Source organism: Silurus aristotelis (assembly GCF_946808225.1).
Source record: "Silurus aristotelis genome assembly, chromosome: 14".
NCBI lineage: Eukaryota > Metazoa > Chordata > Actinopteri > Siluriformes > Siluridae > Silurus > Silurus aristotelis.
Window position 1 is genome coordinate 25,511,578 of NC_139587.1, and position 16,621 is coordinate 25,528,198.

At 39.0% G+C, this 16,621-nt stretch overlaps 1 protein-coding gene across 1 annotated transcript in view; it reads left to right on the forward strand.

The window, feature by feature from the left end:
- The first annotated feature begins 14,557 nt into the window (after positions 1-14,557).
- Positions 14,558-16,621, forward strand: part of syt9b (synaptotagmin IXb) — a 54,386-nt gene continuing 52,322 nt past the window's right edge. The window contains exon 1 of the mRNA XM_083561067.1: positions 14,558-15,100. Coding sequence (XP_083417193.1) covers positions 14,953-15,100 — 148 coding nt within the window. The 5' untranslated portion in view covers positions 14,558-14,952. The remainder of the gene's footprint in view (positions 15,101-16,621) is intronic.

Here is a 16,621-nt window from a genome sequence, read left to right on the forward strand (position 1 = left end):
TACGGGGAATGGATTTTGCACACCCAGGTGGTGGAGCAGATATGGCAGAGATACAGCCGGGCTGTACTTTTCTCTAAGGGACAAAGATGCGCAGTTGGGTGTGGATGCGTTAGCCCACCCATGGCCAAACGTTCTTCTCTACGCATTCCCTCCACTGAGCTTGATTTCCCCCACCCTGGCCAGGGTCAGAGAACTCAGCTTGTCACTGATTCTGATAGCTCCACGTTGGGTGTCCAGACACTGGATCGCAGACATAGTTCAGCTACTTTCAGATCAGCCGTGGCCACTCCCTCCACGGAGGGACCTTCTGTCCCAGGCGAGCAGGGAGATTTATCATCCGCACCCGGACAGGATAGCTCTCTGGGCCTGGCCCGTGAGAGGTGGAACTTGATTGTGGCAGGTTTACCCCCATCGCTTATACACACTAGAGTGCTAGAGCCTCGTCTACTCGCATGCTTTATGACAATAAACGGCAAGTTTTTGAGATGTGTTGTGGCCGTAGTCACATTGTCTCTTTCCAGTGTTATGTGGGAGACATATTGTGTTTTCTCCAGGATTTGCTGGATAGAGGGAAAGCTTTTTCTACTTTGAAGGTGTATCTGGCGGCTATTTCTGTGTGTCATGTCGGGTTTAGTAACGAACCTGCGGGTCGGCACCCTTTGATTAGCCGGTTTTTGAAAGGTGCACTCCATAAGAGGCCGGTGTCTCAGCGGTCAGTGCCTCAGTGGGACCTGTCTTTGGTTTTGGAGGCCCTTTCTCATCACCCCTTCGAGCCGGTGGATGGCATAGGGCTGAAATTTCTTTCTCTTAAGATGGCACTGCTTGTGGCTCTAGTGACTGCTAAGCGTTTGAGCGAGCTGCAAGCTCTGTCTGTCAGTCCATCCTGTTTACAGTTTCCTTTCGCCCTAACCCGGCGTTTGTACCTAAAGTGGTGGATTCTTCTTATAGATGTCCCGTTACGGAACTTTTGGCTTTCCACCCTCCTCCGTTCTCATCTCAGGAGGAGGGGAGATTGAGTTCCTTGTGCCCAGTGTGGGCCCTCCGTACATATGTCAGGAGAACAGCGGGTTTCAGGAAGTCTGACCAGCTGTTCGTGTCTTGGGCTACCCCTCACAAAGGGCCCTACTTAAGGGAGTTTCTGTTCAGGAAATTTGTGCAGCGGCTGGTTGGGCTACGCCACACACCTTTGTGCAGTTTTATAGACTAGATGTGTCTGAGTCGTCCTTGGCACATGAAGTGCTGGGAGCCAGACGTCCTGAGCCCATGTAATTGGGTGTAGCGGGATCATGTGCAATCCGGGAGTGGTCTATATCTCCTATAGTAAAACACAGAGCGAAGTTAGAAAAAGAATGATGGGTTACTTAACGTAATCCCGGGTTCTTTGATAACAGAGTGAGGTGTTTTACCAGCACTTCCCTCCTTGCACGGGGACGGGAAGAAATCTCGCTGCAATGATGTTAGAAGGGGTCGACCTGAGGGATAAAGGTGGGGCAGAGACTGATCTCAGGTCGACTTGTTTGTCAAGACAGACGTGGTGTCATAAAAGCTTTCGTAGTTGGTCACGCCCAAAGCGATTCCCATAGTGAAACACCTCACTCTGTTATCAAAGAATCCGGGATTATGTTAAGTAACCCATCGTTAACTTGGCATACTAAAATGTTGCTAACTGCATTTCATTGGCTCTGTAACTGTACCTTACACAATGACAAAGTTGAATCTAATCCAATCTAATCTTTATTCTTTGATTGCTAGCTAGCTACCCTTTAGTTTTTAGGGGTAATTTCTTAGCATCCAGGAGGTTATATTGAAGCCATTTTTGTGTTGTACTGTTATAATTACACAGGTTTATACACTATGATTCACCTCAGACAAACTATTTGGGTTTAGAACTGTTCTGCTTAACCTATTCTAAGGTCAGCTCTCTTTTTTGCCCATGACAAATATTTAGCCCAGGGCTGTATATGATTTCTCAAATGTCTTGCACACTCGCTTTCACTGTCTATATGATAAGTTACTAACCATTTATTCATCACTAGCTGCAGTTAAGAGTTTTACCTAGAACATTAATTTTTTGTTGGCAAATGCCAGACAGTGCTGCTGCATAAGAGATGACATTTGAGGGGGTTAATAACATCAGAAATGAATTTAGCTTGGACGACAAGTGACATTTAGATCCGATGCATATGGAATTTCGCTGTTTGGAAGAAAATTTGTGCAAATAACCCAACCAGCCTCCGCCAGGCTTCTCTGTGACCACTTGCCAAATTGGATTGACTGTTTCCACCCCCAAACTGTAACTGCCAAACAAATGACAAATAATAAAACACTGCAGATGTGATGACTAAACAACAAAACCAGTCTGATACTTACACCAGCAGTCTTGCAGTCATGAATACTGAAGGGTTTCCAGAAGATTCTTCTTGAAGGTTCTGTGAAATTCTGTTTGGGGATGATTATGGGTTCAGCTGGTTTGGAGACATCTGCCAATTTAGCCACAGCTCAAGTCTTTAATTAAACAAAAATGTAAAAAGGAGTGATTGTTGTTGCTTGATGCTAGACCAGGACTGGATGTAAAATTAACAAATAGAATGGCTTAAAATGTAGGTCAATTGTTGTTTCAGGTCAATTGTTTAATCCATTCAGAATCAGTTTTGCTCATTTGGCTCTCAATTGGTTGGTGCATTCAATCATTAATTTTTTACTGTACAAATGTTCAAACAAGCTTTACAGGAATGCATAAGATATACATGCTTAACTTGAGTCTGAATAGCTAGCTATAAGTTAGCTAGGAGGTAAGGCTAATATGTCAGATCCTGAAATGACCACAAAATTATCTACTGTGGTTAGTCAACAAACATAATTAGCTTAATGATAACTAACTTCTCCTTCTTTCGGCTCCATACTACTATGTCCTCTACATCTGCATCTTTCAAACTAACATAAGCTTTAAATAGAATGCTAAACATTTAAGTGACTATTAAGTTAGATAGCTAGTCAATGAATATTAACAAAAACATCAGTTTAGAGATAGTTACCATTGGCTAATTTAGCATACCAAAATGTTTCTAAGGAATGTGTAGGTTTCTTAGTGAAAACAGCTTGTTATTTTATGCTAAAAAATCTTTAGAGCATTTTACATTGTTTAAAGTTAGTTATATGTTATTCATTTAGTGTTTGCTAGATAGCTAGCTACTGATGTAGATTTTTTGTTTAGTTTCTCTAAAGCAAAATTTATTTTTGATTGGGGAAACTGTTTGTTTTATTCAGAATATGAACAAATGAAATGCTTTCATATTAGTTGATTCAATGAAATTGTTTTGTCCATTCATTTTAATACACAGTCAGCCTGAGTCTCAGCAACCCTGCTGAAGAGAAAAACTACAAGCTTCTCTAACTTTAGCACATGTTTAAACCTGTTTCCATGGAAATATAGAAATGCAACAGAAGCCTGAACTTGTTTCCAAAGAAACTCCAAATGGGAAGAGACCTTGTTTGCAGCCTGTAGTCAATGACCAGGCTGACAAGATAGCTATTTTCCTAAACCAGTGCAGTCTATAGCTATTTTCAGTGTGTTGGATTCTGTCAGTGAAGGGTTTTTTTTTTTATGAATCGTGGCATAATAGTGAATGAACATGGGCACTATGGAAACTAATGATGAGAATAGAAAAAATATGCTTTAACCTTGTTAGCCGCAGATGCACCCTTTGGCAAAAGAGACACCATAGTTGCCATAGTAACAAGCACAGCTATGGCACGTTTCACGTTCTCACGGGATTTGTCCTTTTATAAGTTTTACTGAGCACAAGTCATAAGGCGAACTAAACCAAATGTACTCATGTGGGTGCTAAATGACACGATCCAGCCCATAAATGTAGATAACAAATAAGACAAACAAATTAAGATGTTTTTTAACTGCTGTCATTTTGCCTCAACTTAATATTTAACTGCATTTTATTTGGAAATTAAGGATAAATGATTGCTTTAGTGCTAGTACTACATGTTTTAGCTTTACCTAATAAAGATGTATATGGCTGAAATCATTTGAATCCATCACTTTTTCTTTGCTTTGAGATTTTCAAAATGTATTAAATGCCTGAAACTTTAGATTAGGGTTCATTCAAAACCTCCTCATATCCACACCATATTTCTAATGTAACACAATACGTGGAATCTATTACAGACTTTATAAGCAGGGCATCAATTTTACTCTATTGACAAAAGTTTGTGGACACTTGACCATATTATTGGTATGTGCTTTCTAAAGATCCATTTATCAATAAATTTCACTCTTCTGGGAAGATCTTCCACTAGTGGGCACATTCAGCCACAAGAGCGTATCAGGTACTGATTCAGGTGAGGTGGGGAGGCCTGGGGTGCAGTCAGCATTCACATTCCTAAAGGTGTTCGCTAAGGTTGAGGTCAGAGATCCTTTTTTTTCACCTTCACTCCAACCCATATAAACCATAACCTTCATGGATCTGGCGTTGTCATGCTGGAACATGTTTAGGTCTCCTAGGTAAAGTTAAGTGAAAATGTCATGCTAGCACATCCAAAGACCTCCTATACAGTTGTGTGGTTCCAACTTTGTGCTAACAATTTGGAGAAAGAGCCACATATGGCTTGAAAAAATCAAGTGTCCACTTTGTGGTAGATTAGTGGGACCTTTAGATATAAACCTGTCACTATCACATTTTAAAGACAGAGCTGTTAAGTTATTTTTAATAGTTTCTAACATTGAGTAAAGATATAATTATTATCATTACAATTTTGTCAATCAACACTGAATATGGTTGTGTGCACTTTCAGATTTTTTAGTTTTTTTTTTTTAGTTCAGTAACAACCCTTTTGCCCCTCCCTCTTCTATATAACTTAAAATATCCAAACTGGCAGATGTAATAGCATTTAGATGTCTGTTTGTACTTCAGGCAATACAAATTTAATGAGTCCATAGGGATTATGAAGTGAAGGAAAATGCATTCCCCTGACTGGTTTAAACTGGTTTAAAAAATATGACTTTGCACCTAGCTTAGAGCTAAGAGAAATCTGTGGGGAGAGTCTTGTCGACATATAAAACAGGGCAAAAACTGAAAGTAGTTCATCAACCGTGTGGCAATAGCTCAGGGAAACCTTTCTAAAAAAGTTTTTAATGAGATAAACGATTTTAAGCAGCATGTCAGGAGTCTTAAATGTGGGATGTTTATTACAATTGTGTGCGTCATCTATACAAGGAGCTTCATAAACTGTATGTGGACAATATTCTATTGTGATCAATCAATCTATATGTCTGTCTGGATATTATTCGGTTCATCTAGCAGTGTTTATCTGTCTCTCTTTCTACACAACTATCTATCGAATTATACAGTCAACCCCCGATAATTCTCCGTTCAGATAATTCTCATTTGGAAACTAACTAACAGCAAATTGTGGATTATCTTAAAATTCGTGGGAATCCGCAGCAGGACCGAATGTTCAGGAACGTTAACGTTTCAAAACACATTATTGTATTAAAGTGACATAATGTCTAGATGAATTCACTAAGGTACCATAGGGGCTGTCCAAAATCTCTTATCTAGCTAGCTAGCTAGCTATAAATAAGCCTGCTGTGGGGGAGCATATGTTTGTGTGTGTGGACCTGCATTATGACACATATTCATGTTAAGTTGTTCCCCATAACACATAGTTTATTTTGTGTGCTTTTGAACAACATATTATTGTCTATTCACTATTAACTACCAAACTATTTAACTGTTTAAGTGATAACATTTAACACCGATTGTCAGTTCAATAAAGCTGTTTTTATTATATATTTACTGTCCAAAATTAAGCAGATGCAGGTCAGGAGTTTCATTAAAAGTGATCCTATTGACCATGGCATGGATGATGGTCTATTGGTCTGAGTATTTTAGAAACCGCTGATCTTCTAGAAGTTTCCTACTAAACAATCTCTATAAATTGCACCTAATGATACAAAAAAATGTCCATTTATCATCAGTTTCCGAGAACCGAGAGGAAACCAAGACAGACAGACAGACAGACTATGAGAAGACAGTAACCTAAGCTCAGGTTTAAACTTGGACAGTGGAGCTCTAAGTTGTAGAAACAATACTTGCTGTATCACTGTTTCACCTGGAGCTAAATGTGTCCATCCTGTATCTGGGATCATGAATGTTTATGCATCCGTACAGCAAATGTCATAATAGAACCTGGAAAATATCCATCTGGTAGCTTCTGGTTGGTTTCCTCCTGTTAGCTTAGATGGAATAGCTTTACTGCTTCAGGCACCATCGAGTCCAAAACAAGGGTTGTTAAATCTTGGCTGTACCAGCTGCCACTGCTGGGACACTGAGCAAGGCCCTTAAACCTTAACTGCTCAGCAGTATGAAAGAGGTAATTGTATGTAATAAGATAAGGAGATAAATGTAATGTAATGTAATGGATGTACTTTGGCTAATAGCGCATTCATTGAGCTGTGAGACATCTATAATGCATCCATTTTCCAAAAAATAATTTTAAAAGATTTCATGAAAAAAAAAAGTATTGCTTTAAAATTGTGCAGGACTGATAACAACAAAAGTATAAACCCATTCATCCATTTTAATGTTGAGTTTTTGTTCGAATTGCTTTTGTAGAAGGGCCATTAGTGCTTCTTCAAAATGTTCCAACATGATCTTACCTTTTGCACACAAAGGCTAATATATAAAAAAAACGCTAGAAAAGGTGCGCTTTAGTAATTCTGTTGTCAATGAAGCAAAAGACGTAGGGTTGTGGTGAATGATTTTTAGATCTGGGTCAGCTGCTCTTGTCAGAACGAGGTACTTCATTAAAAGCGGAGTGTGTTAGAGTAGAATTCAAAGCAAGCTCTTGAGCTCTTTCATGCGCGCTTTTCGATTCACGTTAGCGTCTTCCATGTAGTCGAGCGCACCTTCGCAGAGCACAATACCGTGCTTCATCTAGGATTACGGGTCTAATTGCTCTCTCCCGGAATACATCAAAGTCATTTCGAATGCAGACCTGTCCTTTTGGGCCACCCAGGGAAATAAGAAAAACATCATCCTGCACGTAAGATGGAACATGTCTGCTTTGTCGATGGAAAACCCCCATACACACACACACTCACATACACACACACTTAGGTATTTCTCTAGAGCTAAAATGTCATGTCTTGCTGCAAATAGCTTGAATAAAAAGACAAAAGACTAAGGTGCTCAATATCAGGCCATCAAACTGATCTAGGATCATCTGTTCTGAGCTAAAAATGGTCAGCCTGTTTTTTCTATAAATAATCCAGGAGGATCTGCTGCATCTTCATTGCCATGGAGAGAACTGCCCCTATCCTGTCTATTTAGACTGATGATGATGGGTTTTTCACTAAGGACAATGGCTTAATTAAAACACGAGTTTTTTTTTAGTTTTTTTACTAGGAGCAAATAAATAAATAACTAAATACCGGTTTGAAGGAAATGTATATTGGTGCTTAATAATGACAATATTGTATTGCATTCTGGTCGGTTTGGCTATTTAAACAACGATGCATATGGTGTGGAAAAAGGAATTTGCTAATACACAAGCTTAGCCCGGAAATGAGTTCTAATACCATCCGGATAAGTCCTTCCAGAACGTGTTTACTCACATCAACTGCACTAAGGATTTAGTTTTACCTCATTCCTGGTGGGTTCTAAAGCACTACTAAAAAGGGTTCCTGAAAATGTTCCGGTCAATAGTAAGTAGTACAGCTTTTAGAAGGTGATATCAAAAGTCTTGAGACTAACAGTGCTAACTGGTGCTATTCTGACCACACGCATTACCACGTCTGCGATTTCATCATGGATGTCTAGGATAGAAAAAAGTGCAAACGTGAAATTCTGTGTGGAACTGGGCAAATCTGCCACAGAGACATTTGACATGACATATACGTTCGAAACAAGGCGATGATGCTCAACAGCGGAAGAAAATTGCCGAAAGACGACAAGAGATCAGGAAGACCTTCAACGAGATCAACCCCTGAAAATGTAAAAACTTGGCAACCCACCCTACTCACTAGATTTGGCTCCTGCGGACTTACCCGAAGATGAAGATTCGGCTCACAGGTCCTCGTTTTTACATTATTGCTGAGATCCAGCGCGAATCTCAGAAGGTGCTTGACACGCTTCGAAAAGAAGACCTTCAGGTCACATTTCAGAAGTGGCAGGAATGCTGGGGGCTCAGTATTGCTTGCAAGGGGACTATTTTAAAGGTGGTGGTGTGGAAACATAAATAAATGAAGTACTTTCTTGTAAACAGAGCCTGTCTCGAAACTTTTTGATTCCACCTCGTATATAAATGTTGACATTTTCTCAAAAATCTTCTTCACCTAGGGCTATTTTGACTATTTTGTTCCAGGGAGAATACCTAAGGGCATACCCCTAAGGAGAAAACATGAACTGGACCAACCCCTTAGGGTGCACACACATGCTACTGTCACTTTTACTGACACATGCATCTGAAATCAGGCTGACAAGGCTGAGGTTAAGCAATCAGGCAACACTGAAATCTCCAGAGGTGCAGAGTTACTATTGAAGTTCCTTCCTTCATTTCCAACCGTGTCTGTCTGTCTGTCTGTCTGTCTGTCTGTCTGTCTGTCTGTCTGTCTGTCTGTCTGTCTATCTATCTATCTATCTATCTATCTATCTATCTATCTATCTATCTATCTATCTATCTATCTATCTATCTATCTATCTATCCATCCATCCATCCATCCATCCATCCATCCATCTAGTCTGTCTATTGCCATTCATGATTTCCTAGCATCACGACCATCATCGAGAGGCCTCAACCTGCTGAGGTGGAAGACAATGAACTTCAAGTCAAATCACTCTTCCTAAATCCTAACCATCACCCACACCAACAGAATATTTTCACAAATTACACTCTGAAACAGCATCTTCTGGCAATTTTGATAAATCACGCTCCCCATTGGAAATAAGGCCAGCAAATTTGCCTTCTCTTTCTATTTTCACAGATCCATTGATTTAGTGCACCTCGTTGCTATGGCTTCTAGAGCATCATATTCAATGCAAAACCAGATATCACACTGCTTGTAGTCCTTTTGTATTCAGGCTCTAATTACAGCATAATCTAGGATATATTTACATAGATCGCTGGTGAGGCCACCAGTTGCTCTTGCAGAGGAATTGATCTCATTCATCTGCCATTACAGTCAGTTTGCATGGCATATTATTAGGTCACAGATTCATTGAGCTTTTGAATGTACATATGAATCTCTACAGCTGAATAGACATATGAATAGACATATACAGTACATCTTGGATTGTACATACATTATGAATCTCTATGTCCAAATACAGTTTAAAAATGCAGATTTTTTTACTCGGTTTTGGACTTTTTGGACTTTTTGGACCATCCACTCTGAGGCGGCATTTTAAGTCAACAAAAACGTAGCTTTTTGAAAACACCCTTTCCACATAGTGTGGAAAACGATGATGCATTTTTAGTCATGTGATGGTGACTTTTCTCGATATTGCAGCCACGTTTCGAAAAGCCAAAAAGTAAATGAACGCCAGGCGGAAATGACTGACATTAAAGCATCTTATGTTTTACTCATGTGCAGTACAGGGACCTAAGCATTTTGAGAAATTTCAGTGTGGATAAGCAACTTTTGGTACTTTGAACTTTTTGAACGATAGTGTTTTTTCAGACGAAAACGTTGTATTAAAATTCGGATTAGTGTAGATGTAGCTTATAATAAAATGAGTACATAGCAATTGGTGCATAGGTAAATATACTTAAAATAGATCAAGCATTTGATTAGCTGTACCAGGTGAAGGGTCTGGTTTTATTTTTGCCAAGGGACAGTCTTAGTTCCAAACTGCAGCACATTCACGGTTGAGCTCTTCTCTGTCAGTGCTCAGTCAGTCTTGTGCTATAGTCAAGTGAGTCTAAAGATTAAACAATGAGATGCAGCTATTCTTTGAGAGGCATCTATACTGATCTTCTCCAAGCTCTGGTCTTTGTTAGTGCATTGCCACTTGTCTTGTCTCATGTCAATTGCCGGTTCCTTTACTCTGTATTAGAACACAGTTTGGGTGCTTACGCTTCCCTATTAGTGGATCTGAACACTAAGCATGGAGGCAAGCTGTGGTTATTCTGTTCAGTTTTTCCAGGAAGAAGATCTAAGCATAGGCCCTAGAGGAGAAAACATGAACTGGACCAACCCCTTAGGGTACACACACATACTCCTGTCACATTTACTGACACATGCATCTGTGATATGGCTGACAAGCAGTTAAACAATCAGCCAATGCTGCAATGGTCAAAGGTGCAGTTACTATTGTAGTTGTTGCTGAAAAACTTCCAGGCAAATGTAAAAAAGTCTGCCGATGGCCATTCCCAATTTCCTAACTGCATGCCCATGACAAAGATGGCTCAATCTGTCAAGGTAGATTGTAGTGCATGTAAGTCAAGCGGTATACCAATGAACTTCACATTCTCTGCAGGAGCCAATGACTCTTCTCATGATTGTCTTTTTTGCCCCAGAGCTTTTCAGTGTAAGATCAGGGACTCTGCTTCATTGCTTACCCTTGCGACTGTCCTCACTGCCGTCAATCCAGTTTTATTTTTAATAAGTCTTAATTCCAACCTGCAGCTCAGTCAGTTCTCAGTAAGACTTTGTTACTCTGTCAGCTGGCCAATGTTCTTTGCCCAAGTGCCATTGAAGCCATTGAAAGCACACCAGCATTTATCGCTCTTTATATAACTATTTATACACTAATCTTAATAAAAGCTCTGTTTTTTTAATCAGTGAATTGCAAACAACACCATGCCCACTTCCAGTTCCTCTATTCTACATTCTCACACAGTATAGGTTCTTACTCCTTTCCTTTCGAAGGATCTTAATAATGAGCCTTCTGCCTGTTTCGGTTCTTGCCATAAAAATCAGCAGTTTTTTTTTTTACTTCCTGGAGCAGTCATGCCTGCTGCTTAATTTACTGATCATTTTAATAATGCAGAATCAACAAATGGAAAAAAAATCTATATACCATAGCCCAGACAGTTTGCATTTAGGTCATAGACCTGGGCATTTAGGCCCAGCATTGGCATCTTGGTCATGCTTAGATTTGAACTCCCAACCTTCTAATTAAAAATCCGAGCTACCACTTCTTCACTTGACAGTCATTAACAAATTGGGCACTGACATATCTATCATCAAACTCCTTTTGGTCTCATAGTCATTGAATGAAATATGTTCTTCTTCTTTCTTCGCTGCTTCAGGGGTCACCACAGCGGATCATCTGTCTCCATACCCCCCTGTCCTCTACATCTGCCACTTTCAAACCAACTAAATGCATGTCTTCCCTCACCACATCCATAAATCTCCTCCTTGGCCAACCACTTATAAAAGAGGAAGTTAGAAATGAGAGTAGACTAGTAATAAGACAAATATTATAATTATGCAGTAGCAAAATCAAACCAAAGTGGTTGAGTTTTGAGACATTGTCTCAAAGCAGCTTTACAGAATTTTACACTATACAGCGACTGTCTACAGATAAGTCACAGTGCATAAGTGTGCAGTTTGAAAATAGGTGGCCTCAGTGAATATACTTACATCACAGTATACAAATTGCCATGTGGTGTAGATTAAACTACAGTGAGAAATAATCCATAATAGTCTGTGTATGTGTTTTATTTAGAAAAAATGTCTATAGCACCGGGGGGGGGGGGGGAGTGTGTATCTAAGCTTTGGCTGCAGCCTTTAGAGAGCCATGAATAGTTTATGTAGCAGAACAGGGAATCTCTCTGTGTGGAAGTTTACTCTGTTAGTTGCCATAGACAACAGGAGATGAATGAGAGGATGCTCGAGAATAAAGAAGTAAACTGTATTTATCAAAGCAGTACAGCGCGATACCTGGTTATAGCGCATGTTTGGGTGGATCAGACATAGTGGGCCTCATTTATCATGAATCGAATTTATCTGTGAATCATTTATAAGAGCATTTGTACAAGACCTGATCATGACTACGCAGATAGTTCCGAATCGAATCGGCACTCAAGAATGTGATGAGATTGCAAATGTACAATATACTGTATATATGTTATTGTAATACACACATTAATATATTTAACATTTAGGCAAACTCGTATTAGTGACCTGAAAAAAAGCAATTCGAAGTGAATCTATTCATCTCTTTTAGACGGAGGAAGTTATTACGTGTCTATTGTGAGCGAACTACTGCAATGGCTTAGCTGCATTATTATAATGTTATATATGCAAGATTTAGGACACGCTACGCTATAAAGAGTTGCTTTTTTTTTCACGATTTATTTGTTCTACCTTTTATTGTTTGTGTCGCATTTAAAAATTCTCGTGGCGTATTGTCATTTATCAACATGCACCTGGGAACACAGAGAGAAAATTAGCATTACTTTAACTTTTGTGAATCTGATTCTAGTGGGGGGAAATGTTTGTGTTGTGTCCCCTGAAACCATTTCACAAAAAAAGATTCATAAATGAGATTGAATGCTTTTATAGAGGCTTTATTCAGAGAGATTTCCAATAGTTATTGTCTTATTGTTCAGTTTTCTCATTGGGTCCCCCCCCCCCCCCCCCAATGAATTTACTTATCATTATATTACTCAAAAAAACATGAAGAAGAATCAAATAATCTTCTAATCTTCCTTGTGGTTTTTATTTATTTCTTTTTTTCTTTTTTTTGAGTTTTCACTTACCAGACATGCCCAGTGGTTAAATCAATAGAAGAGATAACACAAGGGAGCTTTTTTGATCTGCTTACATAGTTTTGAAGACCATTCATTTATTTATTTTTTTGCTGTGTTGAACTGAACAATTGAAGTAACAAAAGAAAATTGGCACACAACCTCCTTTTACCCTCATCAACAACTCCCGATTCTATGAATATGCAATTACCACAAACCGCAAACGTTCCTTTCCTATCATATTTCCCATTAAACATGTGAGTCAATGTAAGAAATAAGGAATGGGACATCCTCTGGAGCTACCAAGCAACACCCAGAGTAACAAGCTGTGGACAAGCATCATTATGCTCTTCTGTCTGACGCATGTTGACGTTTTCAAATAAACTGCAGAGAAAAAAAAGTTTTTTTGTTTTTTTTTATGAAATAAAGAATGTTATCATAAAGCAAATATCTATTGTTCATTCAAGTAGGTTCTAAAAGAAAAGCAATCTGGGTGTATATTATACATTATATTATACAGTTGTTGTACATTTTTTCCATGACTATGGTTTTCCTGTGGATTTAAAATGAGTTTTTCCTGCAAATTCTAAAGAAACGAAAACGCAAAAATCCTCCAGCTTTTTTTTTTTTGAAAAGTGCGTCTTGTAAATATCCTTGTCCTGCAACCAAACACATTTCTTCTCCTCTGTCAGCCATAAAAAAACAAATAAAAATAAAAAAACAGCTAATAAATCCACACAAATTTATTTGAGCTTTGGCAGTTTGCTACAAATGCGGTTAGTGAGCTCTGATTAGTGCGCTCTCTGACCATCCAATCAAAGGACGTGAAAAGGCAGACATTATCCAATGCCTGATAGATGACCTCGGAGTCAGCAACTGGAAATCTGATTGGTTAAAGCAACAGAGACTTGACTAATAATTTAATACATATTCATGGAAATAAAATATATTAAAATGTAAGTCAGTGATTTTGATAGAGTTTAGGCCTGCACAGAAGGCTATTATAATAAATATAATACCAATCAATACACTTTCAGTTGTTTTTCTTTATTATTATTAATTTCAACATTGTACATTAATACTGAAGACATCAAACTATATAAGAACAGGTATGGAATTATGTATTCAAAAAAATTGGAATATGTTTTATATTTTCCATTCTACTAAATAATTACCTTCTGCGCTACTCACACACTAATGGCATTCTCTCAGTCAGACTCATGAGGTGGTCACCTGCATTGGTTTTGGTATGGAGTTGGTCTTGGAGTTTATAGAGTTGTTCAGGGAAACCTGGGCACAAATGTGGGGGATACGCTGAATGGAAATGGCAACCAAACACACAAAATCTTGCACAGACATTTTGGAAATTTCAGTCAGCCAGTAATGCATGTTTATTTGACTTAGGGAGAAAACTGAAGTACCTGGAGGAAACCAGTGAGGCACATGGACAATGTGCAAATGTGCAAAATCTCCGGAGCCATGCCCATTATTATTATTATTATTATTATTATTATTATTATTATTATTATTATTATTATTATTATTATTATTATCCCTGACTTTCCTCTGGGTTTTCTGGTTTTCTCCTAACTTCTAAAACATCCCAGTAGGTGAACTGAAAACCCATACCCATGATGAAGCAGTTACAAAACTTAAATTATGATTGCTGGAGTCACAGATTTTTCAGTCTTGTACGAACTAAAAGTATTTTTTTGAGATTCATTCTGTCAGATAAATGAATCCTATGACAAACATTGATAATGTGAACTGAAGTAGAGGAAGAGCAGGAGGAGGAGGAGGAGGAGGAGGAGAAAAAGGAGGAGGAGGAGAAGGAGGAGGAGAAGAAAAAGAAGAAGGAGGAGCCTCATCGTCGGTCTGTACAAACTGGGATCTCCAAGGCTGGTGCTTTTTGGAAGAAGTGGATCTCGCGCGCTGCGCCTCCTCGTGCGCTCGTGCAGTCGCCGTCAGCGAGAGCGCACTTTTTCAATAAAACAAATAAAATAAATAAAATTTGAAAAAAAATATTTAAAAAATTAAAATAAATACCAACAACTTTATAAAATGGTTTATTTTCTTTTCTTTTTTTTTTAATCTGAACGCGCGCTTGAATGCGGTTCAGATGGAGCGAGTTTGAGAGCGCGCGCCTGCAGTAGGGAGTCTGGGGGTTTTTGCGCGTGTTTTTATTTGGATGAGCGCGGCCGAGCCGGAGCGGCGCGCGCTGCATGAGGATGCTGCGGGGAAATGCCTGCGGGAAGGGAGGATGAGATGTGCGGGAAGGCGCTCGAGCTGCTCTCCGAGCTGTGCTCGCGCGGGGAGGTGCACAGCGACAAGTGCGCAGACTTCATCTATTCCTTCCGTGATCTCGGCCGACCAGACTACTCAGACTCCGGTAAGTTCCCAAATCATCTCCAGATGCGCTCCTCACAACCCCCAAACCCCTTTCCTGCGCGTCTCAAAGAGTTGATTCTTGAGTCTGAACACCTGTGCATGGGCATTCCTGAAGCAGTGCATGGTAAAAAAAAAAAACGTCCTATTTCCATTCCTGCTAATTGGATTTGCCTTCATCTCTCTTCTGCTTTAATGTAAGAAGGTATTAAAGCCTACGAGATTGAGGCTGCTTTGAAAGCCGCACCCTTTCCCTGACCACAATCTGCTTTCAGGGTATATTTATTCCACTTCCTTTTCTACAACCCCTCTATAACTAGTACAAAACTCATTCAAATAGAATTATGCATGAAATTTCTCATGCCCCACAAAATAAAATGGTAAAATAAAGATGCTTTTAATGTCCTCAACATCAAATCATTGTTGGGCAAAAATGAAACCAGGACACTCCTGATATGCTTAGATGCCAATATTTGCTCCTTTTCTTTCCACTGCATTCACTGCTTTATAATCTATAGCTTTTTTGTGCACAAACATGAGCAAAAGAAAAGAAAATCACTATTAAAATGCTTGTGAATTAAAACTAACATGTCTGCATGTACTAGACTTTTTAACTTCTCATAATGTCTTTGTGGAACAGCTCAGGATTGAATAGAACGACATCGACTCATCTTCTGCTGTTCACAGGTTTAATAACAAGTTGCTCAGAAGTTTGGCCATGATTTTAATGCTGCCTCTGGACCATTATTAGACTAAAGTCCAGAAAACAAATCTTGAGCAGTTAAACAATACTGATTCGTGTCATTAATTTAATTCGATTCATTTTTATTCGTATAGCACTTTTGCAACAATGCACTTTGTCTCAAAGCAGCTCTACACAGATAAAGAGGCTATAAAGTTGTATAAACAAATGTCTAAGTTCAGTGCCTATAAGTTTGCTCCTTATAATTGTAAGTTTATCCCTAATGAGTGAGCCAGTGGCGACTGTGACAGGGAGACTTCATGAGGAAGGAACTTTGAGAGGAACCAGACTCAAAAGGGAACCTATCCTCATCTGGGTGATACCAAATCTCCATTCACTACAGTTCCCTCATTGTTGATATGTACTGTTCAGTGATGGATTTTTTAATTCAATTCAGTTTAATATAGGGCTTAAACGATTCCTCGAGTAACACGAGTAATTCGATTATTTGCCTCGATGCTTTGTTTAGTCCATTTAACTACACATGGGGCACTGTGTTTCCCACGGACTACTATTATTGACGCACCACCCGCTAAACTCTGGAGAGTTTTGAACAGGTAACACAGAAGACGCCGCAGAAGGAAAAATTAAGGAACGGATAGAAAACAGCGAGGGTCGAGGAGAAGATTCAGGCCAAAGAAAAAGGAAGAAAGTTTCCAAAGTTTGGGATTTATATTCATATTATGATTACATATATTAATAAATCAATATTTTTCTATAACCTACTCTACACGGACGCTGCAGATTGACTTTTTGAATGACTCACGTTTATTTGTTACGTTA